Source organism: Trematomus bernacchii, unplaced genomic scaffold (genome assembly GCF_902827165.1).
Source record: "Trematomus bernacchii unplaced genomic scaffold, fTreBer1.1, whole genome shotgun sequence".
NCBI lineage: Eukaryota > Metazoa > Chordata > Actinopteri > Perciformes > Nototheniidae > Trematomus > Trematomus bernacchii.
The window spans coordinates 5497705-5522608 of NW_022988097.1; the positions used below are offsets into that span (position 1 = coordinate 5497705).

Below are 24904 nucleotides of genomic sequence, written 5' to 3' on the forward strand. Positions count from 1 at the left end.
GCCCAGAGGAAGTCATTCATGCGTCAAAATGGCAGCGTTGGATGCTAAATCCAAATGAACAAGAAAATAAACGCTATCTTAATTGACGCTTACATTATTTTTCACTATACTATTTGATAATAGTTAATACATCCAGAGTTGTTCCGCTCCATATAACTCTAAAATGGCTAGCCCGCTGCTGGTAAGTTTGAAACTTGTGCTACACTTTATGCTGAAAGGAACTAGCTAACGCATTGTTTTGCTAGCTAGTAGGTAACGTCAATTTACAATGTGCGACTTTTAAAATGCATTGACCGTCTCACACACCTTGTCATGTTTGTTTATTTTAAACCTTTTGCAATCAGCTTTCAATAAGTGATTTTTCACTCTAGGATTTCAGGACCCATGTCGACCAGTCATGCCGATATTCAGAAGAATTTGTCAACATTTATTACGACTGCATGGATAAGAAAAGAAGGGTGAGTGATGGTCTTGTTTTGTTGTCTGAAATGGGAAACACAAATACTCCAGTTATTGTAAATCATTTGTCTGAGGTCATTTAAGCTTGACCAATACATCGACATGGGAAGATCATTCGGTGAATTATAAGATTGTGTCCATTGTAGGCCACCATAGTGAGTGCGCAACCCAGTGACGTGTTTGGGGTTATGGTCACTGTTAGCGATGCCATGATCTTAGGGCAGGAATACCGTGAACATAGTTTAACGTGACAGAGGAATACATACACACGTACACCATCAGCTGTGCTTCAATCGGAAGTGACACGTTTTATTGCGCATGTCCCTTTTATCACGGGAATACAGGAAGTGATTAGTATAAGAGTACTAAATAAACAGAATTCATAATTCAACACCCCCACTTACTCTTATACTGCACAATTTCTCAACATGAATTCAAATGTAAACACCTTATACACCTGCACAATAACACAGTGTTTGAAACTTCTGGGGTTATTTACATTCCAAACAAATACTTTACAAATTTCTCACTTTTGACCTTTGTTGCAGGCTTAGTGAAAATATCAGCAACCATATCAGCTGTAGGGCAATAGTCAATGGTTATCATGTTATCACTCAGTACAGTTCGAACAAAATGATACTTGACATCCACATGTTTACATCGTTGACGACATACTGGGTTCTTGGATAGAGCAATTGCACCCTGGTTATCTTCAAAGATTTTCACAGGAGTATATTGACCCTCACTATCCATGCTCTCTATTAGCAGCACAAGATACAAACTCTCTTGTGCTGTGGCAGCCAGTGCCATGTACTCTGCCTCACATGTCGACAAAGCTACCGTTTGCTGTTTCTTTGATCTCCAAGTAATAACAGGCCCATTGCTAGTTAGACTAAAACAGTACCCTGTTATACTCCGTCTGTCATTTTGGTCTGTTGCCCAATCCGCATCACAGTATGCAACAAGTTTCAGTTTTTCATCTTGTTGTTTAAAACATAGCTCCTGATTAATTGTGCCCTTTAAGTACCTCAATACATGTTTAGCAGTTAACCAGTGTTGTTCTTTTGGCTCTGAAAAATGCTGTGACAGTTTACTGACTATCCAACTTAGATCAGGCCGTGTAGATGTCATTAAATATATTAAGCTGCCTACCACTTCACGATATTGTGTTGCATCAACAGCTTCACCATCATCATCAAAGTTGTGTTTCTGTTCACATGGGGTGGACCTTGGCTTACAGTCATTCATACCAAACTTTTCCAGTATTTTTGTAATGAATTTCTTTTGACCCATCTTTATTTCTCCTTTTTCCTGAGTAAAGTCAATGCCTAGGAAATGTTTAAGTTTCCCAAGATCCTTCATTTTAAATTTTGTGCTCAACATTTCTTTCACAGTATTAATTGTGTGAATATCATTAGCTGCGATAACTAAGTCATCCACCCAAATAATCAGAATGATCCTCTCATTTTCTCTTCCTTTACTGTAGACACAGTGATCAGCTGGGTTTTGTGCAAAACCGTTCTCACAGAGATGATCATGCAACATTTTATTCCAGTTTCTTCCAGATTGTTTTAACCCATACAGTGATTTATTCAGCTTGCAGACTAGCTTTTCATCTGTGTCTGACTTGACCTCAAAACCTTCAGGTTGCTGTACATAGAGCTCACAATCAATTGGAGCGTGTAAATATGCAGTTTTAACATCCATCTGATGTAGGTGTAAGTCATGTTGAGCTGCCAATTGCATCAAGCTTCGTACTGATGTCATGTTTGCAGTCGGGGAAAATGTCTCCTTATAGTCTATTCCTGCCACTTGACTATATCCCTTTGCAACATATCTGGCTTTATATATCTCAGTCTTTTCTGTGTTTTCTTTGATTGTATAGACCCATCTACCCCCCACTGCATTTTTGCCCTCTGGTAGTGTGGTCAATGTGAATGTGTCATTTTCCTTAAGAGAATTCATTTCCTCCTGCATAGCATCAGTCCAGAGTTTTGACTCTGCTGAATTCATGGCCTCTTTAAAGGTGTTTGGTACATTACACATTACTCTGTAGCAGTAGTCAATATTTACATACTTCTGGTCGTCACACTGTACTTTACATTCATAGTCCTCTAAATACTGAGGTCTCCTCCTTTCTCTTTGGGGATAGCTTCTATTTTGACCTTCTGCTCCCTTTCCTGTCTGAGTGTTTGTGTCATCTGTCTCAGTTCGAGCCTCCTGTGTCTCTTTTGGACACGAGTCAGTCCCCTGGGTTTCTGGCTTGGTGGATACAAACCTTTTCTCATAAAAATCGTCATCACTTGCCTCAAAATCAGTCTGTGTATGTCGCTCGACTATACTTTTTGTGACAAACTTCACTTGCCTGTGTTTTCGAACACTACCAGTGTCTGGGTTGTAGACTAGGTATGCTGGGCTGTTTTTATCATACCCTACAAAAATACCCTTCTCACACCTCGAGTCTAACTTTTTCTTTTCCTGCTTGTATGCATAGCATACAGATCCAAATATATTCATTTTCGAGAGGTTCGGCTTACGTCCTGTCAGCATATAATAAGGTGTCTGTCCTACACGTCTGTTGTAACATCTGTTACGTATTACAGCTGCAGTCATGACGGCATATGTCCATAGCTTCTTTGGTAAATTGCTCTCAAGAAGCATGCATCTTGCCATTTCAAAAAGTGTTCTCCAGTTTCTCTCAGCTGTCCCATTTTGATGGGGTGAGTAAGGTGCTGAAGTTTCATGTCGTATTGCATGTTGTCTAAGGAGCGATTGAAAGTTTGTCCCGGTGAATTCTGTACCGTTATCAGACCTTATACATTTGATTTTACCATAAGGTGCGACATCAGCAATGAATTTCTCTGTGGCTTTGAAAGTATCACTTTTAGCTTTTACGAAATACACAAATACTGCCCCTGAAAAGTCATCTGTAAAAGCCAATGTGTATCTGAATCCCTCCTTAGCCTCTGGCTCAATGGGACCTGCTAAATCAGTGTGCACAAGATTGAGCGCTGCTTTAGCTCTTGCATCTGGTTGTCTGTTCCTACTCTGAGCAAATTTACCTCGAGTACACACTTCACAGTTAAGGTTAGATTTATCAATCCCACCCTTAATTTTCATCCCCTCAGTGACTTTTTCCAGTTGTGACACATCATCATAGTTACAGTGACCAAGTATTTCATGCCATGTTTGAATGTCATAACATCCATAACATGCATCGTCCTCAGCTTCACAGTCCACAGTGTTTAAAAAATAAAGTCTATCATATTCCTTGATGTCAAATATTTTACCTCTCTGGTGAATCAGCTGGTTACAACCCTGACGAAAGTTCACTGATGCTCCGTTGGCTGTCGCTGCTTTAACAGAGAAAATGTCTTGTGGAAAGTCTCATCGAACCTTTTAAACTTGTCGATGTTCGTTATTATGTGTGACGTTGCTCCGGTGTCGACCATCAGCCCTTTATGTGTAACTCCGGTTACTGGACTGTCACGTACTTTAAAAACAAATGAGTGGTCCTCAACGTCAGTTGCTTGTTTAGCATTGTCTCTCTCTTTGCGTCTGCAGTTTGCATCTATATGTGTGGAATTTTTGCAAAAACTGCACCACTGTCTCTGGTCTTTGCTGTTGCTGCTACTCGCACTTCGACACTCACGAGCCCGGTGTCCTTTCTGACCGCAGTTGTAGCAGGTGATATTGGGGCCATCTCTCCACTTCACCCAGCCACTCGCTTTCATAATATTATCAGATTCCTCACTCAAGTTGGCATTGTATTTTTCTGTGCTTTCATAGCTCCTCAACTTTGTTTTGAACTCACCAAAAGTTAGCTTCTCATCCCCTTGTGTAATGTGGATGGCAAACGGCCTAAAACAGATTGGCAGTCCCTTTAAAATCATGGCTATCAGCAGCCCGTCGCTAAGAGTCTCTTCAGCATTTCTCAGTGCTGTAATTGCCGTTTCGGCACGAATAATATAGTCAGTGACGCTCTCATTAGCGGCTTTCTGCAGCGACGTTAGTTCAGTGTAGAGGCTGATCACCCGTGGTTTCCCTTTCCCAGCGTAGTGGTCCCTCAGTATTTGTAACGCTTTTCTTCCGTTGTCCGCTGCTTCTCTCATGATCAGTGAAAGGCTTTTATCGTCCAGTACCTGGATCAATTCCGCATAGGCTTCTTCGTTTTTCTCATCATCAGCCTCATCCTCTACACCTGGCTCCTCTAGGATGGCAGCCTTCAATCCTAGCAGTCGCAGGTGACCCAAAAACTTTGTCTCCCATAACTCGTAGTTCTTCTCATCTCCGTCGAAACACAAACGGTTCCACCGGCTTCCATGGTCCCTCCTGGGCCCATAACCTGTTAGCGATGCCATGATCTTAGGGCAGGAATACCGTGAACATAGTTTAACGTGACAGAGGAATACATACACACGTACACCATCAGCTGTGCTTCAATCGGAAGTGACACGTTTTATTGCGCATGTCCCTTTTATCACGGGAATACAGGAAGTGATTAGTATAAGAGTACTAAATAAACAGAATTCATATATTACATTTCATAATTCAACAGTCACTTTGTGTGTTCAATGTACATATACACTACCAGTCAAAAGTTTGGACACACCTTCTCATTCGAAGTTTTGTATTTATTTTAATTGTTTCTACATTGTAGATTTATACTGAAGACATCAAAACTTTAAAAGAACACATTTGGAATTATCTAGTTAACAAAAAAGTGTAAAAAAATCCAGAATATGATTTATATTTTGCTGGCTACTGCAGACATACATTCCAGGTGACGACCTCATGAAGCTGACAAGCCAAGAGTGTGCAAAGCTGTCATCAAGGCAAAACGGGGCTACTTTGAAGAATATAAAATAAAAATCATATTCTGGATTTCTTAACACTTTTTTGTTAACTAGATAATTCCATATGTGTTCTTTCATAGTTTTGATGTCTTCAGTATTAATATACAAAGTAGAAACAAATTAAAATAAACAAAAACCATTAAATGAGAAGGTGTGTCCAAACTTTTGACTGGTACTGTACATGTATGTAAAGAAGTAAAACTTTTACAACATGGATATCATAGACTAGAGATATCGGTATTTGGGAATATATCAGATACTGAAGGCTCATCTCAATTGAATATTTCACCTCCTCCTTTCCCTCACTCGCGTCCCTTCCTTGCGTCTTAGCTCCGCCTCCGTAAGATGCGAGCGAGAGACACGAGGAGGAGACGCGAGGACAGAGGAGTCCTCAGGTATTAATTGGGTTGTCCTCGTTCACTCAAACTTTTAAACAACGTCTGTTAATGATGACATGTGCACAGCTGTATCCCCTCTCATCGGGCTTAACTGAATAACCCTTTAGAACAGGCCCATTTGTTGTTAAATATTTATTTAAATGAATGAATCTTTCTCTTGTTAGTCAAGGAATTCAATGTATGATGGTTGGTCCTGCTTTTGTGTTCCGTTTTGGTGTAAATGTAGCCTACATTTAAATAAAAATATAATTATAGTAATGAGAAAGCGCTGAAAATGTGTGTCCTGTAGATCCCCACATTCACCACAAACCCACATTCAGGACTGAATTTTAAATAATTTAACTACTGAATATTTTAACACAAAACTATAAAATAATTGTTATTTATCAAGTTCTAGCCATTTATGAAATATCTTTCTTAATAGCTATGTTTTAGTGACGTTCAAGATCATTAAACATTACTTAAATTGTTAGTATAACCGTAAGAAATGAATTGCACATAATAATTCCCACGGAGCTGTGAGCTTATATGTATGTGATGCTTTTCCACTCATTCTTCCAGTTCTCCGTTTTCCTGTGTTGAAATCGACCAGCTGTGAATGTGGGGACGGGGCTTTTATACGCGAGTAGTGAAAACACTTCCGCGTAGTCTGCTCTCGTGTATCCTCCCTTTCGTCTCCTCTGGAAGCCTCCTCCCTCACCCCTCCTCGACTCCTCCGTGAAGGCTTCTCAATTCTCTAATTTCCCCTCCTCGACTCCCCTCCTCGACTCCTATCCTCGTGTCTTAGTCCCGCCCACAGGAGATGCGAGCGGAGGAGTCGAGGAGGGGAACCGAGGAGAGAGGAGGGGAAGCAGCAGGTGTTTAGAGAAATGAGAAATCCTTTCCTCTGAGCGGTCATTTTAAAGAGACGTCCATTAAGGATGACAGGTGGCACAGCACTCTGTCTGATGGACAGATGTGTTCATGACGATTTATATATTTACTTTGAATTCATTCACAGTGCGGTATAATTAAGCAATAGCTCACGACAGGCCGTGGAATATGCTCAGTATATCACAGCTAAGGGGCGTGGTTCGGCCCGACGCGAAGGAGGGTTTCTGCCCCGTTACTTCTCCGCTGTTTTCTTGTCCCAGTTTAAAAAGCGGCAGTTTGCTTTTCAGCCCAACTGTATACAGTTTTTCTCAGACGCGGAGGGATACTGACTTGTTGTGAAAAGTAACTACAATTCTACCCGTGGTATACGCTCAGTATATCACGGCTAAGAACCAATCAGATTGCTTGATTTGACTTGTCCGTTTTATAATGAGACAATAACAGGCTACAGATGCGGACATATACACACACATATATATTTATATAAATACAATTTCAGAATCAAACAAGTATGAGAGCACTCTCATAATAACGTAACACAATCAGGGACTGGATATATCCCCCCGCCTCTCTGGTCGCTGAAATGGAGAATTGAAATTACGGGCCAAAAGTTTTATTTACAAGTATTAAAAGTAAGCATAGGACACCAAACCAACTGAGACCTGTCTGTCTGCCGCATCTACGCACTGTAGCCTACAACACGCACCTACACACTGTACAACACACACACCTCCACACTGTACCACACACACAGCTACACACTGTACAACACACACCTACAGCTCCTAAAGCATATAATATATATCAGGCTACAGCCGTTGTGTATTTTATTATGTGAAGCACTAAATGGTTTTAGAAAAATATCGACTCTTTGTTTGTAGATATCTACTAAACTAAAGCAAATAAAGAGAGTAATGTAGGCCTGTTATACTGAGTGATATTATACACACTGCTCTGCTTTCTGCACGGACCTCACAGCTGTTCTCACTGTAAACATCGCGTCGCGATGAAAGCAGTTAATAAAATAATATCCAGGGGATGCATGCAGAGCTGTCATTGGCTGAGATAAGTCCGGCCGTGCGTCACGACTCTTTGAAACATCATTGTTGCCGGAAATACATCCGCGGAGGAGCCGTGGAGGAACCATCAGTGTATCCTCGATTATAGCTCCTCCAGAGAGCCTCCTCGATGCTCGAGGAGTAGAGGGGAAATTAGAGAATTGAGAAGCCTTCTGTGTGCATTTCAGCAATTGGGACGTCCTTCAACATGGCGTGTCTTGATCGATTTCTGGGTCAAGTCCCGGAGGAGGGGGATAGAGGAGTCGAGCAGGGATATTGAGATGAACCTTGAATTGCAGCCTCAAATTGTAAAAGATGCGTTTGGGATCAATAATATTCGCTATTACATAGTTTGGTCACCAGAGAGCAGTAAAAACCATAAAATGTCCAATTTAACCCATCAAATTAAATGTTATTTTCTGAGACAAATAGCTGATATATTTTACGATTTATAAAAATGTTTTCCCCCGTATATCAATAAAAGTATCGGCCTGCTCAATCCAGTATTGGTCTGGGTGTAGATCAAGCTATTTGCTGCTTTCCCTTGATTTTTGTGATCTTGTTAATGTTTTTTTCATGGACTGTCTCAGAACTTGACCCGGCTCTACCTGGACAAGGCGACCTTGGTGTGGAATGGGAATGCTGTGTCTGGAAACGATGCTCTGGCGGATTTCTTCGATTCATTGCCTTCAAGCGAGTTCCAAGTTCAAACACTGGATTGTCAGCCAGTTCACGGTTAGTTTCGTATTAGTTAGTTACTATATAAAAACAACTTCTATTGATGATCCTCTAATGAAGAGGGGGATTCCAAGTTTGAAGCAGATCATTCAAATGCCATGGTTGGTATAACTTCAACCATGTGATGTTATTCCATTGAAGGTGCACTAATCCAGGATCAATCTACCCTTTCTTCACAGAACAAGCAACCCAGGGTCAGACTACACTGCTCGTGGTGACTGGTGGAACTGTCAAATTTGAAGGGAACAAACAGCGTTTCTTTAACCAGAACTTTCTTTTGACAGCTCAGGCAACACCCAACAATGACCAGCCTGTTTGGAAGATTGCTAGTGACTGTTTCCGGTTTCAAGACTGGAGCAGCTGAGGCTCGCCCCATCAAAACAATCAACATTAATGTAGATGCTTTTTGTTTATATCTCTTTTTGTAATAAAATGTCATACACCACAAAATATGCAAAAAAAACGTTTATTCTTGAACAAGGCATGTGATCATAATAATGGAGTAATAAATACAAACAGGATCACCAAACTGTGTAGAGACTGTCAGTGTCTGTGTCCATAACATATTTTAATGATGCAAATACAATTACACGACAACACTTGGAAAAATACATAGAAAACACTCCTATATTTAAATGAACAGACTCCACTTCGGATAACCTTCTGATACCAAATTGTACATTAACTGAGGTAAAAGACACACAGTATTATAGACACTTCCTGACTAGCTAATGCTAATAAGCATGTTAGCAGTTGGTTTGGAGACAATTATGCCTGCTCTTAAATAAATAAGGTGCCCACAAGAATTTCAACAAAAGGGCTTTGTATACAAGTAACCCATTATTTGACAATTCATATATTAAAGCATTTGCTTCCTGAGTCATTTGTGTTCACACATGTAGGTCTTACTTATTGAATAAGTTGACACAAATCAAATAAATAAAACATTGGTCAGGAAAAAAAATAGTTGATAAGCAGACATGATCACATGTATGGTTTATGTATGATCCATGTCAGAGTATCTCTGGGTGGGAATATATTTCCTCAAGTAAACATAACATGGCAGTTAAACCATTTTTGTAACAAAGCACAAACCTATTTGTTTTAATAATTTAGCTGACACTTCTGCGTGACTACACGAGTACTGCAGAGTGAAGGCACAGTAACATCAGTACTCCAATTTTACAAAACAGGAAAAAAAAGCCTCCGTGATAACAGTTGTTCATATTTTCAAACGAAAGTAACAAAAAAGCATCAGCAACATATAAAGGACAGTGGTATGTTTTTTTTAAATAAATCAGCTACAACCAGTGCCAGCGGATTTAAGTGAATGGCAGTTAAGTGCTGTAACGGTTTCAGACCCTTTTCATGGCATACGAGTTGCAAGTTGTGTGTATTTCTTTTGACAATCAAAACTCATGTACACGAGAATAGAAAGCGGCACACATGGATCGACTACTCTCTACAGCTTTTCTTTTCAAGACATATTCAAGGTCGACGCCAGTGGTACAGACAGCATTAAAAATCATATCGGGTACCGGGAAGATTATTTACATTGTTATAGTTACACTGGAGACTCTTAGGTGGAATTTAGCAGTTATTTGCCTCCGTACATTCTCTCTATGTGATGGAGATAGTGGTTCTTCAGCTCTTTCCTCTTCAGCTTGAAAGCATCTGTGACCAGGCCCGTCTCGGGGGTCCATGGCTCTGGACTCAGGTGAACCTTCACTGGAATCTCAAATCGCTGAAGTTTTACTGAATGGATAAAAGACGAAGAGAACAGTTCATCTCACATACATTCTTCACAGTATAGTGAAATCTATAATGCTATTTTATTATTATTATTATTTTTTAACTTCTTACTCTTGATACTGTTCCAATTTCTAAATAAATGTTTTTTTTTGCTTATTTCTGCGAGAAATTTATTAAATTAGGTAATTATTTTGTATTAATGGAAATGAGCATTGAAACAATAACACATTTTTTATAATATATAGTTTTGGCTCAATAAAAACATTTTAAATATAGGGATAAGGACAGAATGAGAATTGTGCATTTAGTAAAGATAATCTCTACAGCTTTTTCACACCGTTATAAAAACACATGATCAGTTCTTACTGTTAGCAGCAACCTCCTTGATCTCCCTCAGAACCTCTCTCTCCATGTCGGGGTGAGTGCAGATCTCCTCCCATTTTCCCACAATGCCTTTCTTCCTGGCCAGTTCTGTCATCCTCTTCTGGTCGGGAACCACGAAGCTGATCACGTAGTTTTGCTCACTGAGATAACAATAGAAAATGAAAGTTGATAAGCTGAAACCATTAAAATAGTTGAAGTAGTCTTCTAAGTGGCAGACAAGTTACAAAGCTAAGTGTTTACTAGTTAGGGAATCAGAATCCCTTTATTCGTAGGGGATAAAGATAAAGAAAGCAGAACTTTGAAGTGAAAGTACTGAATGGTGGTTGAAAGGCTGATAACAGAAAGTATTGTAAATGTCAGATGAAGCGTAGGCGGTACAGTTGAAGTGGAAGTCCTGAACAAACGTTATGTTAAAGGTGAGGAACTGAAAGATTTCAGTGGACCTGCAGGCTCAGATGTGAATACTGAAATCAGCTGGGGTAAAGTGTGTGTAAACAGTGGAAGTTGTTAGACTTAAGGGCTGATGTTTTAGTTTATTCATTGTTTTTCAGAGATGAAGACATGAACAGGTGTGACGTGTTATATGTAGTGTAAGCATGTGTTCCAATGATGGCTAAAAAATGCAATATTATCTGCATTACTGTTTTTCATCAAACTATTTGTTTTTGTCTTTTTTGTCAGGAAATTAAAATGATACAACAAGTTGAAATATGAATGTTGTGTATTTAAAACCCCCACTCACTCCGTTAAAAAAAAAAGTTGAAAATAATCGTAAAAAAGGTAGAATGAAAAAGGAAAGGAGTGGAGTCCTTAAATAATATTAAAAAGATCATGTTTTAATGGGGAGATGATGAAGTAATGATGCTGCAATAACCACATTTGGTGTCCAGAGTAATGACACAAAGCACACTAAATCTAAGGACTGTAAGATGTGAATATAACACATTTCACAGTCTGAGTTTAGGTATGCACTGTAGGTCATTGGTTACAGTTAGTAAAGACTAGCTTTCTTTACAGTGCATATGCATCACATGATAAACAAACTCCCTGTAGTATGATAGTTATACACAGTTATATATTTGCAAACTAATGCATGCTGATAACTACTGCTGTGGATTTGCATACAAGATTTGAGTGAGATAAAAAGTGAACAAACACTATTGTTTCAACTGCAGCTGTGCAAAGGGCATGTTAGCAAAAGCACACATGAAACATGAAAACACATCATTAGGAATTTGTGGCCAGGGGTGTAAAGTTACTAAGTACATTTAATCAAGTACTGTCCTTACAGTAAGTATACTTTTGAGGTACTTGTACTTTACTTGAGTATTTCAATTTTATGCTACTTTGTACTTCTACTCAACACAATTCAGAGGTCAATATTGTACTTTAACTCCACTAAATGTATTTAATACCTTTAGTTACTTTGCAGATATATATTAATGATAAACAATAGGATCAACCCTTAAAAGTTACTTTAGATACACCTGGAGTAAAATCACAATTAGTTGAAATTAGTTTCACCTTTACCAGCTTTGATAAACACATCAACAATTATAACCAAAACATATAATACTTTATTATTCTGAATCGGCATAATGAGTACTTTTACTTTAAGTATATTTTGATGCCAATACTTTTGTACTTTTACTTGAGTAACATTTTGAATGCAGGACTTTTACTTCTAACAGAGTATTCCTACACTCTGGTACTTCTACTTTGACTCAAGTACAAGACCCGAGTACTTCTTCCACCTGTTGGTAGCTTCATAAATGTCAGCTATACATGTTGTTGAGACACCGTCTTGTTGTCGCTTGTAGTTTAGAGCAGAACACGTTACAATGTGAAAGAGTGGTTCCAGCTCACTGACATTTATCACATAGAGGTGAGACATCTGAGAAGAAACTATGAAGTTTGTCTTTGAAAAGATGCCATCTGTGAACAGTTGTTGTTTAACCTCCTACTCAACAGGAGACACTGATCTAGTTCCTCTGGTTTAACCGTGGGAAATCTGAGTGGAAGCATTTCACTTAAAGGAGAGGTGTCATGCTTTTCCGGTTATTACCCGTCCCCTTGTGTGTTATGAAGGTTTTTATGCATCCAAACGGTGTGCAGAGTCAAAACCCTCAAAGTACACCCTGTAGCGAGTAAAACTCTAACACAGAAAATACCTCCCCAAAACGCCTCGTTGGAGATACGTCACTGTCCATTTGATTCTTCCGGGTACGGCATGATGTCATGCCGTACCCGGAACAAAATGGACCAATCCGGGAGAGCTATGGCCACACCCAGCGGCGCTGGCCGCGCCGGCCGCGCCCTCTGCCAGCCTAACATTTACTGTTGGAAGCTCTGGTTCAGTTCACAATCGATCCAGTCATGCCAATGCCAAGGACCTGTTTCCTGAAATGTGAGGGGAAATCTGAGCTGTTTCTCCTACCGACGGAAGAACCACGACGAAGTCAGTGGTTGAAATTTCTTTTTAACACTGTTCCTTCAGAGGTTCGAAGAACGTTACTGTGTGCGCGGCATTTCACAGACGAAAGCTTCCAAAACATTGCCCAGTTTGAGGCCGGATATGCACAGCATTTGAAACTGAAGGACGATGCTATTCCTAGTTTGTTTGGACCGTTTGGAGCAGGGGAAGATTCGGGTACACAACCTGTAAGTTTGCATTGTTATTTGTGTATTTATCAAACAAGGTATCTACCACGACTGTTTAAATGTGTAAACGTGTTTCGGACTGCTAAGCCATTGACACAGTGCTAACTGGGCTAACTAAGTTGCTAGCGTTTCCATATATCAACTCGAATATCAGCAGATGGCCTTACATGTATCTCATAGCAGGAGAATGTCTGCATTCACACACGAAATACTCATAGACAGTATACTCCGGGTGATTTACCGTACGGTCAGTACATTATAGTTGGCGTTCCTGGCGTGTATGCTACCAAGCTACCGTTCATAGCGTGTATGCTACATAGCTAAACAACAAGGCTACCTAGAGCTAGACATGCTAGGGAAAACATTGTTTTCATGCCAGCTACAATGAATGACCGAACGTAGCAGACTACCCGTATAAGATTGCAATTGTAAACATGTTCTTGCTAGCCTAGACTAGCTGTTGTTCATAGTAGATTGGCATATTACACTGAACAACTAGCAAACGTAGGTTAGCATATTAGCTGGCAAGCTAACTGTGTTGATTAGATAGATAGATTAGATAGATACACACTCCTACCACAACTACTACTAACGAATCTAAAACAACTAAGTTTCTCTAATATTTTGTGATTTGCATTTGATCCAGCCAGATCAGGAAACTCCTGGCGTATCTGGCGGACAACACACACACGGGATGACCCACTCTGATGCCTCGTCCTAAAAAGCCCCGGCAGCCGCTTACAAAGCTGCGATAGGCAAGATGCCGAAAACGCCTATAAGGGGAGGAATGGATGATATACAGTGTATATATGTATATTTACGCATGTTCATTTTGTACATTTCTAAAAATAAAGTTTGATGGAAATACTTAGTAGGCCTATCCTTTCTTCCCTGAATTATTTGCTCCTATAACATATCATTCATATATAGCAAACCATGATTTGATTTCTCATCAAACAGTAGTAGTTTATTACAGGTAAAAATAACTTACTCTTCTATAACAACAGTTGTAGGTACAGTTCGGTTAGTTAGCGTATAAAATATACGGCTGTACCGACGCCATTATAAGACTGTTGTTCCGCTGAGAGCGAGCCGGAAAAAGCACTGTTAGACATGGGCGGAGCCTCTCTGGTGGTTGACTAATCAGAACAGAGTGGCCGAGCTGACCAATCGGAGCACACTAGGCTCACAGGGAGGGGGGGGCAATAGCTCCAACGAGCCGTTTAGTGGAGAGAGTGAATACTGCTGAATACACATACTTTACAGAGATGCTGTATGCGAAACCAATGTGAGTTTGGAAAATTGCACAGTATAAATCTATTTTAGTATACCTCAACAATGGAATTATGATCAGTGGAAATGGCCATGACACCTCTCCTTTAATGCCTAAACGGTAAGATCAGGTCGGGTCATTGATTTGATACTAGGAGTGGTGCAGGAAGCAGGAAGTTAGCATTGCACCTGTTCCCTCGCCAAAAAGCAAATGGGGTTTTCCCATTGGATTTTTTAGTTTAGCTGAAAATAAGCTCTGTGGCAAACAAAAGTTTATGATGATTACAATTACAATGACATTTTCCATTTAAACACCACTTGTATAAATGTTGAAGCGGAAATAGCTAAGCGTAGAAATCGTAAGAACTAAGAAGTTAACGTTAGGCAAACTACACAAACAAACATCACAGTCACATGACTTCACGTCACCACCGCTAAGCTAAAGGTGGCTAATGTTCGGCATCATGACGTTTAGTATTCTCATTTAGACACTTGTTAGCACCCACAGTTTGTATGACACATGGAAGCTTCAGTCATTCACATTAGGGGGATTTACTGACGGAAAATGTTGTAGAACAAAATATTAAAATATGTTAAGCTTGTTATAAAACAAACCTTTTTTCAGGCTCCCAACTAAGGGATTGCTCGAGTAAAAACACATTTTCTGGTCTTAGGACATTCCTGCATCACTCTATTGAATGGCCAATTCCGTATTGTAAAACAAAACAAAAAAAATCGAAGAGTTACTTCTAAATAACATTTCATATTGATAAAAGAATAATTGAAATCCTATTTCCTGTAACTCACCTGTTGGCGTAAGCACAGATGTTTTCTATGATGGAGCAGTTCTTCAGAGCGGACTCGACCTTCCCCAGAGACACGTACTCGCCCGCCTGCAGTTTGACCAAGTCCTTCTTGCGATCTAAATGAGAATTAAAAAGAAACTGGTTACAATAGTGCTCTGTTAATAAAGCACAAACAGTCTGCCTGTCAGGAGTTATACAGCCACATTGGGTGTAGATCCAAGCCAGGAAATTAAGTATGTGGTGAGCCCATTACCAACGCAATCAGATGACAGCCTTTGGACAGAATTATACACACCCACTATCTGTAGACAGCCGTCTGGGTAAACCTCTCCAACATCGCCGGTGCAGAACCATCTCTGACCCCTTTCATCTGCGAAAAAGTCCTGATCGTTGCTTTCGTTCCTGTAGTAACCCATGGTTACATTGGGGCCACCGATAAGGATCTCCCCTCTAGGGTTCGGCTTGTCGTCCTTGGTGTAGCCACCTGAGACAAAGTGTTCCAATGTAATTACCTTGGTGTTCAAAATACATCCTGTTCCATGGTGTAATTACAGCTTGTGCTAACAGGTTAAAGAGTGGGACAGAAAGATAAGACTAGGGTGCACTAACGGAGTAACAAGAGTTAGGAATTGGTGTTTAATATGTTTGTTTTCAACACGTACCCTCAGCCCAGTCCCTGAGTCTGACCTCACAGCAAATAACAGGAGCTCCAACGCGACCGGTGCTGATGTCCGCAACTGTAGGACAAAGACAACATTTTAATATCATATCCATTCATTCTCATCTTTACAATACAATACAAAGGGGCTTTATTGGCATGACCACATGTTAAACATAGTATTGCCAAAGCATTCCGCGCAAGGCGTTATAACGGAACAAAAACAAGAAAGAAACACTAAACATGTCAACAATACATGTGGCACAACAGCAAAACACACTGTATATGCCAACATGCAAATAATAATAAAATAAAAATCGATATATTCATTCTCATCGTTACACTCTCTTCCTGCACTAAAGGGTCTTACCCTCTGTGATGGTGCCTGCTCCACAGGTCTCGGTGAGGCCGTAGCCCTGACCCACCGGACAACAGAAACAAATGTTCATGAACCTCTGCGTGGCCGAGGAGAGGGGGGCGCCTCCGGACAGCATCATCCTCACCCGGCCTCCCAGAAGTTTCTTCACTTTGCGGAACAGCAGGCTGCAGAGACAAGAGGACTGTGTGTTAAAAGTTGAACACCACATTTGTATAAAGGGCATTAAAAGGGGTCATGGTGGTTTCTTACGCATTGCAGAGTGGTGCGTCATAGCCCCTCTTGATCTGCTCCAGTTTATATCTGTAGCCCAGAGTAAACAGCGTCTTCTGGATCAGACTCATTTCCTGCACTTTGCTCATCACATTCTTGTTGATGCGATCCATGATTTCCTTTTAAGGAGAAATAGATAAAAAGGTAAATGTATACATTTGATGACGAATAGGTTAAACAGGTATGTATACAAAATAAAGCAGGTTTCTTACCGGCACAGCTGCCATCAGCGTGGGTTTGAGCACTGCGCTGTCTCCTTTACTTCCTCTCTTTATCTTCGTGGACTAGAGGGAACAAAAGGCACCGATTACCTCAGACAGCAACAATGATTAAACTAATGGCAACAATGTATTAGGGACCGCGCCCCAGTTTAATAAAAGGAAATAATACTTTATTCTGACTGGTTAATTACAGTCATTACTTCATAGCAGACTACTGCTATGCATAACAGACCGTTGCCATGGACACCGTTCTGATCTCCTAAACCTGAGCATGGACTTTCTTTATGCATAACAGACCGTTGCCATGGACACCGTTCTGATCTCCTAAACCTGAGCATGGACTTTCTTTTTTAGCAGGAGCAATAAAATCTCTTTTAATCAATATAAACCCTTCATCACTCAAATCAACTCTAAATATATAAACTCACTTTTAAATACATAAAAACACTTTTAAACCAATACAATATTTTTAAATCTTAATTTTTACTCAAATTTGGATTTCTTATTAAAATAAATCTGTTTTTGAATCATTAATCTATTAAAAAACACTAAAATAATTTTTAAATCAACATTCTCTTTCAAATATTTGGTCTAACATAGTGGAATGATATTTGATTGACTGTAACTTAAGACCCCTGCTCACTCTGCTGACTCTGCTGGACTACATGTTCACAATAATAACCAGCTTGTTGTACATTACCCTTACATAAAGCCTGAGAAATAGAACATAACATGGTGTCGGTGCTGTATAGTACCTGGTTGGACAGTGTCTGTGGGGAGGAGTAGCCGATCCGACAGCCGTATGTGACACAGGAGATTTCAGCGGTCATTTCCAGAACATGAGCCAGGGGCAAGTAGGCGATGTAAGTGTCTTTAGGCCTGCAGAGACACAGGGCGAGGAAGTGAAGGTTAGTGTCAAGCTACAACAGGTTTTCTCTTTCTCTTTCCAATGATCACACTCAGCGTCTTTGAGTGCTGATCCTCGTTTCATAGCATTCAACTCTAGATAGCTGGGGGGCAACTATTCTATTCCTGGAAGTCTGTCCCAGCACAAGTTTATACGGAAAAAACAATTATCTTGTCATTTAGATGTTGTTATGGTTGGAAAATACAAAAGAGGACTGAAGAAATCTGCTATTGAGTAAGAGCTGTGAAAATTGGGTGAATTAAACCATGAATGATAAAAGAGACTGTAAGCCGTGTGCGTGCAGCTTTTTAAGAGTACAATTAAATCAAATTTGAAGTCACCTAAAAACAAAAACTACAAAATTCCTGAAGCCTTTTCCATCAGGGCAGTCCCTTCTTAGTCAATAAGTAAAACTAATACGCCGTTTATGTCTGAGTTAACTAAGATTTCTAAAGTCGATTAGTCATATTATTTGTGTTTTTTCCTTCTGAATGACATGTTCACATGTATATATGCACTTTATTTGACCAGCTGTTCATGTTAACTTTACTTGTATGTTTTGGCCTTCATTAATTAATGCTTAGTTAGCTCAAGTCAACAAACAAATGTGTAGAGGGGATTGTTTCATTTACAAAACTAAAGTATTTGTTGGTTCACATGAGATATCGTGCAGGACCACCAGGTACTGTTTTATCCCACAGGCCATGAAACAGTTCAACTCGGAGCTCTGTGAAGTGTCATCACTTAGGTATGTTTATAGCACACACCTCTGTTTATACTCCACATATTTATATATTATTACAAGATACAGTATCTAATTTAAGATTCTGTTTGATCTCATTCTATTTCACATGTATTTTGTACTTATTCCTAAAGATGTGCTTATTGTGATTACTTTGACTGATATTGATGTGATTTTCGTTATCGTAGGGATTGTTTATTTTTGAGTCATTATTCTCATTATCATTAAAAAGATAATGTGGTGATTGTTTTTAAGAGCATCTCTACAAAACAACTATATTTTATTAAGATAAGAGATAAGATAAGACTTTATTTATCCCGAAGGAAATTGTTGTGCCAGAGTTACAAAGATATAATAAACACAGCAGCATAATAATACAACTGTACACTAACAGTGCAGTCAAAAGCGCTAATTAAATAAACTACAAGAAACATAGACAGTCAAATTATTAATATAAAAAAAACTGTACAGTGAGTATTGAATAGTGCGAAAAAATGTAGTGGCAGATACGCAATTGCACGTTCTTATTGCACATTATTTTTAATATTGCACATGTTATATAGCAGAGATGATTTGCACATAGTGGTGGTGTGGAAGTTCTCATCTCTCTTTACTGAAGGGTGTTATAGAGTTGGATGGCAACTGGGAGGAAAGATCTCTAATCTCTGCAGAACCACAATACTTTATCAGGACAATATTTATACATACTGTGCCTGTGACAAATATTTATTTCGTTATATATATATATATTGCGAATTGTTCAGTCCTGACACTAGATAAGACCAAAACTCACCCGAGTCCAGGGATGCGCTCACACTGGCCCGTCATGCCTGCGATGAGGTTGCTGTGGACGATCATCACTCCTTTGGGTCTGCCTGTGGAGCCGCTGGTGTACATCACCACGGCCAGGTCAGAGGGCTGGGGCTTCACTATCTCACTCCCAACTGCGAGACAGACAAACAGTTATTGTCTCTTACAGTGTGTAAGAGGCCTTTCACCCCTGACTTGCAGGGAGAACCAAGGTGAGTCAGACGGATACGTACTGTTCTCCGGCAGCGCGCCCAGCTCTCGTACGGCCTGCATGCTGTGGATGGACAGGCCGTCTGAGAAGCCTTCTGTGCTCACTTTCTTCTGGTCCACGTAGATCACGTGCTTCAGTTTTGGGATCAGAGGAAGCACATTCTGGACAGAAAGAGAGGACACGGCAGCTATTAGGACAGGATGTCAAATTACATGATTTCCTTTAACAAATAGGAATGTTTCCTAGCTCCTTATTTGCTGACTGTTCTTTATAATGGCCAGAAACCACATCTCCAAAATATATAAAAGATAAATCGACTGGAACTAACAAAAATGTTAATAGAGACAGGAATCCAAAAGAGATCCGTCCCTTGATATTATTTAAATAATTTCCCTTAAGTCTGGATTCTGTTTGTATCTATTTGTTAAGTTCATATTTACACACATTCCTTTGTTTCCCGGTTTTGTTTTCATTACCTTTCTCACTCATCAATTTTGAACAAATCCAAATTGTGTTTACTTAATAAAAAATGGTTTCCATAGTGAATTAACATATATAATAAAAGCTACACCAGCTTCAAAGTGCATCTGGTTGGTTTAAAAAATATTTTAATGATTTATTTCACCCCTAATTTATTAAGCTGTTTTACCACGTCTTCTCTTTGTAAAGCACTTTATACTTTGCTATACAATTCTTCTATACAATGTAAGAAGTTATTATATTATAATTAGGATCATTAATTCTCTCAACAGATGTTGGTACATCCGTTAATGCGGATGCTGATATTACAACATATATTTTAGGTTCCACATCCCATTACATTTGAGCTATTAAAGGTGGGGTAGGTAATTTTGGATAAACCAGCTTGAGTGCGCTGGAATTTGAAAATACACAGCTGGAAAAAATCTGCCACTTCCTTACAGAGCCCCTCCTCCAACACACACGAACTCGCACATGACCAATGAGGGCACAAGATAAGTTTGTGCACAGATGGAAGGCTGACAGGCAGGTAGGCCATCCAGTTATTTTAGCCGGGCCGGCTAAAATGATTGGTCGTACTTTTTACCGTACTACGGCTTCCACAGATGACATTTTTTTATGGATTTTTTGTCAAAGCACTTAAGATATGCATTGCTATTGGGATGTTAAGAGCATTCCATGGAATATAACAAAAAGTGTATCTAGAGCCGGTTTCTCAAACTTACCTACCCCACCTTTAAGAGTGTCATATGATTATGATTACTGGGATTAGTAATAAAGATAGACAAGCTGTTTCCTGACTATTCACTTCTTCTCCTCTTCTGCCGTTAGGGATTAACTCACTTTCAGTTTGGTCTGGAGCAGTTCTGAACTGGTAACTAGATGTGTAACTTCGGTCTCGTTCAGACCGAAAGCAATTGCCTCCTCTCCCAGTGTGGAATAGAAGGTCACCACTGTTGTGAAAACAAAACACACAGTGAGTGGAAACATTTAATCAGCAGTTATAACATCCTGCACTGTACCATATGATGTGTTTTATACTTACAGGGGAAGTTGCGCCTGAAGCATGCCTGGGCGGTGATCATCCACTCGGCTCTTGTTTCACAAAATATTGCGATACTGCTTTTGGGCTGCTGCCCCAGGGCTGCCAGCCCACTCCCAAACTCACTGACTATAGAGTCCACCTCGTTGTAGGAGAGCCATTTGTAATCCCCCAGGATCAGCTAAGAAAGGGAAGAGTCAGATGTAACTTTAGACATCTTTGTCCTCGCAAGCATCCTTCATCAATAATTTAAAAAGTAATATAATGAGAATCCTCACCTTTTTAAATACTTTTCCGCTGGGTTGAATCTCATTCTCTTCACTCAGAAGGTCTCTGGTGCCGAGGCAGTGCTCTGTTCCAAAGCGCTGCACAGCGTGATACATCAGCTTATCCAGTGTGTCCTTGCCGGGGAAGTCCTCCCTGGCCAAGGACTCAAATTGATCCACGGAGCGGTACGGTCCCTCGGCACAGCCTGAAGTGGAGCGGGCTTTCACCCTCTTCGACAGAGCTTTTTTCTCGCCGGCACTGGTGATGTAGTACCAGGGAAGAAAGGACACGACGGAGTACAGCCATACCAGAAAGTGGACTGGAAAAAGGAGGACAGTTTGAAGGGTGGAGTCTGCCTGGAGACCCATACTGGTCTCTGGGAGAGTGCGTGTGGAAGGGGACTATGGAGCAGCCGTGGTCAGGCTGGTTGTGAAAAGTGTGCTGGTCCCAGAAATTATTTTAATGTGTTGGACTGGAAGCCTCAGAAAGAGAAATGCCCTCTAGAGTAAACACTTTTGTCCCACAATTGTAGTATGAAAATGTTTGGTCCACTCTCCCTACGATGTCGCACCTAAAGATGGAATACAGCAGAAAAGAAAAACTTTTAAAAGAAAATTCATTTTAAGCACATATGAGATAATAACATTTAACAGGGTTCATACACCTTTTGCCAAACTCTGATTTAAGCCCTTTTAAAACAATTCAAGCTTTCTCAGCATGTAAGCCATGGTAAATTCCATATGTATATACTATATCCTGATTAAGATAATTCTTTTCACATTTAAAATCAGATGAAAACAATTATCCAGCATTTAACAGAAGGTTGACAATTACATTTCCAAACACTCTGTTAAAAATCCAAACACTTTCCAACTATGAGGACACTCAATTTCAAGTGTTCAAACCCACTTTCAGCCATGTGACGACAGCTGTCTGCAAGAGGAAGTTGGTAACCAAAGACAGTCTGGTGGCATACTTCTCAGAAACAAAATACAGAAGCTTGGCGAAACCATTATTCGCGAATCAAAGATTTAATCTAATTACTTAAGGTTATCTACCATCTGAAAGCCATTCAAACCAATCCCTTGATAAGCTACTCTTTACACGCAATATGATTGCGTTATGTTGACTAAGAATACACTCTGTCCTCATCCTAGACTCACCTTGTTCGGTCTGTACCAGACAGCTTCTGTATGTCTGTCAGACTCCAAGGCACAATGTGATTCATCCTTAGAGGGTGTGTTTCATTACAATATCCCTCCCTTAGTAGTGTTCTCACTGTCTTCCTTATACCAACACAGGGTAAGTTATCAGATACGTCATGAATGGGGAAGTTGGGTAAGGAGAGTGCCCAATGTCCGATGACTACACCACTGTGAGTTTTGCCTGAAAGCAGTGAGCCGCGGACAACCAATGACAATACTCTTGAAGCTCACCCCACGCAGTGGCCAGTGTAAGGTCACTTTAGGTCAAGCTGAGCTCGCTAATAACCTTTCAGTGGAGGGTACGGAGCGTAAACTGACAAAACTAGTGTATGTTTTAGTCTTTTTACTAGTTTCAGAGGGATGGGGATGCAACTAAGTATGGCACTTTAAACTGGTTTCCAACATCAGAGCAACTAAATAAAAAAGGAATACAACCAAAGAGTGTAATGAAGTGTAGTTTACATCTATCACGTTTAACCTACTTTAATATTACAAATTCGATATTGAAAGCTATGACTTTCACAACATTTTACAGGAAAATGACTCAGCTACATTACCCAAACCTAAATCTTCCTCGATGCTGTAACCTGTCCCAGCATTTTCCTGAAGACTTGCTTTACACATGGCGTGATTCACATTTGAGTGAATCATAGCTCTAATCTACGTCACACATGTGTGTGTATGTAAACAAAATCTGGATGCACTCCAGAGGATAAATAAAGAGTGGGGTGCTGTGTTCGCATGCCACAGCGTGTGCGTGTGCCTTCACAGCCAAGCAGATTGTAATTCACAGCAGTAAAAAAACTAGTTTAAAACGATTAAACATTCCTCAGTAATAACAGTATGAAGCAGACACTCCCAGGGTATAAAGAACATTGTGTTCAGCTACCAGTCGTTCCTGTTTTTGTTTAGCATCGGGATGGAACATTAGTTGGTCTTATTTGCAAATACAGCGTTATGGCTGGAGCGATGCAAATATTGTGGCACGCGGGTCCCTTATTAAAGAGGCATGGTGTGTTAAACCCAGCCTATGTTACACGGTATCAAAAAAGAGGTGGAATATTTTTGAATCAAACCAACATTATGAATGTGTTATTTCCATGGCAACGTAGCCATTTAGAACAAATATTATGAATATTAATTATATACATTGCGATGTCTTACAATGAAATTGTAAGTTTTTACAGAACGTCATGTTCAAAAACCTCTTGAATGAACAAAAAGCGATATGTAAAATAAACCTATAAAAAAGGAACCTATCAGAAATGTCTTTCCTCAAAATAACCCAATTCAATGTATCTATTGATACGTCATTTAGCGGGTTATTTGACAATGGGTGAGGAGCGACGCAGATGATGACAAAAGCCTCCACACGCTACACAGCATCATTGAGTAACCGTTGGCACGTTGATTAACGTTAGCTACAGAGGATGTAGCTTAAACCAATTCAAAAATGCCCACACAAATTAGCCCGAACATAATTCTACAAACAGATATTAGGCAGTAATGAGATTACAGCAGTCAGCCAGAGAGTGATACCCTGCTTATCTGGCAGGCTGGAGGCTTTCTTACCTTCAGAGGAGAAGAAAACCGGGTCAGTCGTGTCTCTACCAGAAATGACCGAGAGTTACCTTTTCTGAAGAGCTAGAAACCCGGAACTACTACGTCATCTGATTCCATATTTCTGGACCAATCAGCAGCCGATGCAGATTTGCCCGGATAGGAAAAAAGTGCTGCTCTGTTCCTCGGATGTTCTGCCCGTCACGTAGTTGTGTCAATAATGTTATGGTATTTCTTCACTTTATACACCCATGAATTACATGCCCCCTCTTTTGTTTTTGATTAAAATATAGCAAAACACTGTAAAGAGAGGTATATATATATTTCAGTAGGTCATATAAAAATATATATAATTTGAACACCTTAATAATAACTTAAGACATAAAAAACGTCGAACATAGTCTCGACTAGTCTCAGTGAAGTGAAGTGCACTGGAGAATCCAAATAGTTATTCTCTGAAATAAACGCATTTTCGTTCACATCAGAGATCTTCACATTACACGGTGTAAGTTACATATTGCGACATTTGTATCTCCAAAACCTTTCACGAAATGCAAGCGAATTGACAGACTTAGGCATTTTACCTTTTTTAAAACCAATATTATTTATATTATTTAGTACGTTCATTAGAAACTGTTGTTTTTAGCCTCTTTATAATTGTACAACAACACATAGTGGCCCAGTATACTGCAATATGTATGCATAAAACCAGCTTCATCTCGATGTCGCCCTCAAGCGGTGGAAAATGAGAATAACTTATTCGTGGGGAACCTGAAACAAATTGAAAATGTAAATGTCAATTGCAAAGTAGTTTTTATTTTATAGCACAACAGAATTGTCCCAACTAAACATTAACAACTAAAAGAAGCGGGATTTTAAAATAACAAACTGTCTC

At 39.8% G+C, this 24904-nt stretch overlaps 2 protein-coding genes across 4 annotated transcripts; one reads left to right on the forward strand and one right to left on the reverse strand.

Annotated features, from left to right (window-relative positions):
- nxt2 (nuclear transport factor 2-like export factor 2) lies at positions 1-9005 on the forward strand. Its single transcript, XM_034121300.1, has 4 exons — positions 1-181; positions 372-458; positions 8235-8379; positions 8562-9005. Exons 1-4 carry the CDS (start codon positions 164-166, stop codon positions 8744-8746), a joined length of 435 nt encoding a protein of 144 aa, XP_033977191.1. The 5' UTR covers positions 1-163; the 3' UTR covers positions 8747-9005.
- On the reverse strand, positions 8833-24169 carry acsl4a (acyl-CoA synthetase long chain family member 4a). 3 transcript variants are annotated; one of them, XM_034121296.1, is made up of 15 exons: positions 24022-24169; positions 21256-21815; positions 20981-21158; positions 20779-20888; positions 19478-19616; positions 19228-19378; positions 17541-17664; positions 16777-16848; positions 16544-16683; positions 16286-16458; positions 15920-15994; positions 15553-15741; positions 15259-15373; positions 10501-10658; positions 8833-10137 (listed from the first exon to the last, which is right to left on the reverse strand). In XM_034121296.1, exons 2-15 carry the CDS (start codon positions 21610-21612, stop codon positions 9980-9982), a joined length of 2139 nt encoding a protein of 712 aa, XP_033977187.1. In that variant the 5' UTR covers positions 21613-21815; positions 24022-24169; the 3' UTR covers positions 8833-9979. The 3 variants fall into 3 exon arrangements, with proteins under 3 accessions (XP_033977187.1, XP_033977189.1, XP_033977188.1); XM_034121298.1 differs by lacking the exon at positions 24022-24169 and adding an exon at positions 22408-22472; XM_034121297.1 differs by lacking the exon at positions 24022-24169 and adding an exon at positions 22154-22287.
- Between the last annotated feature and the right edge of the window lie 735 nt (positions 24170-24904).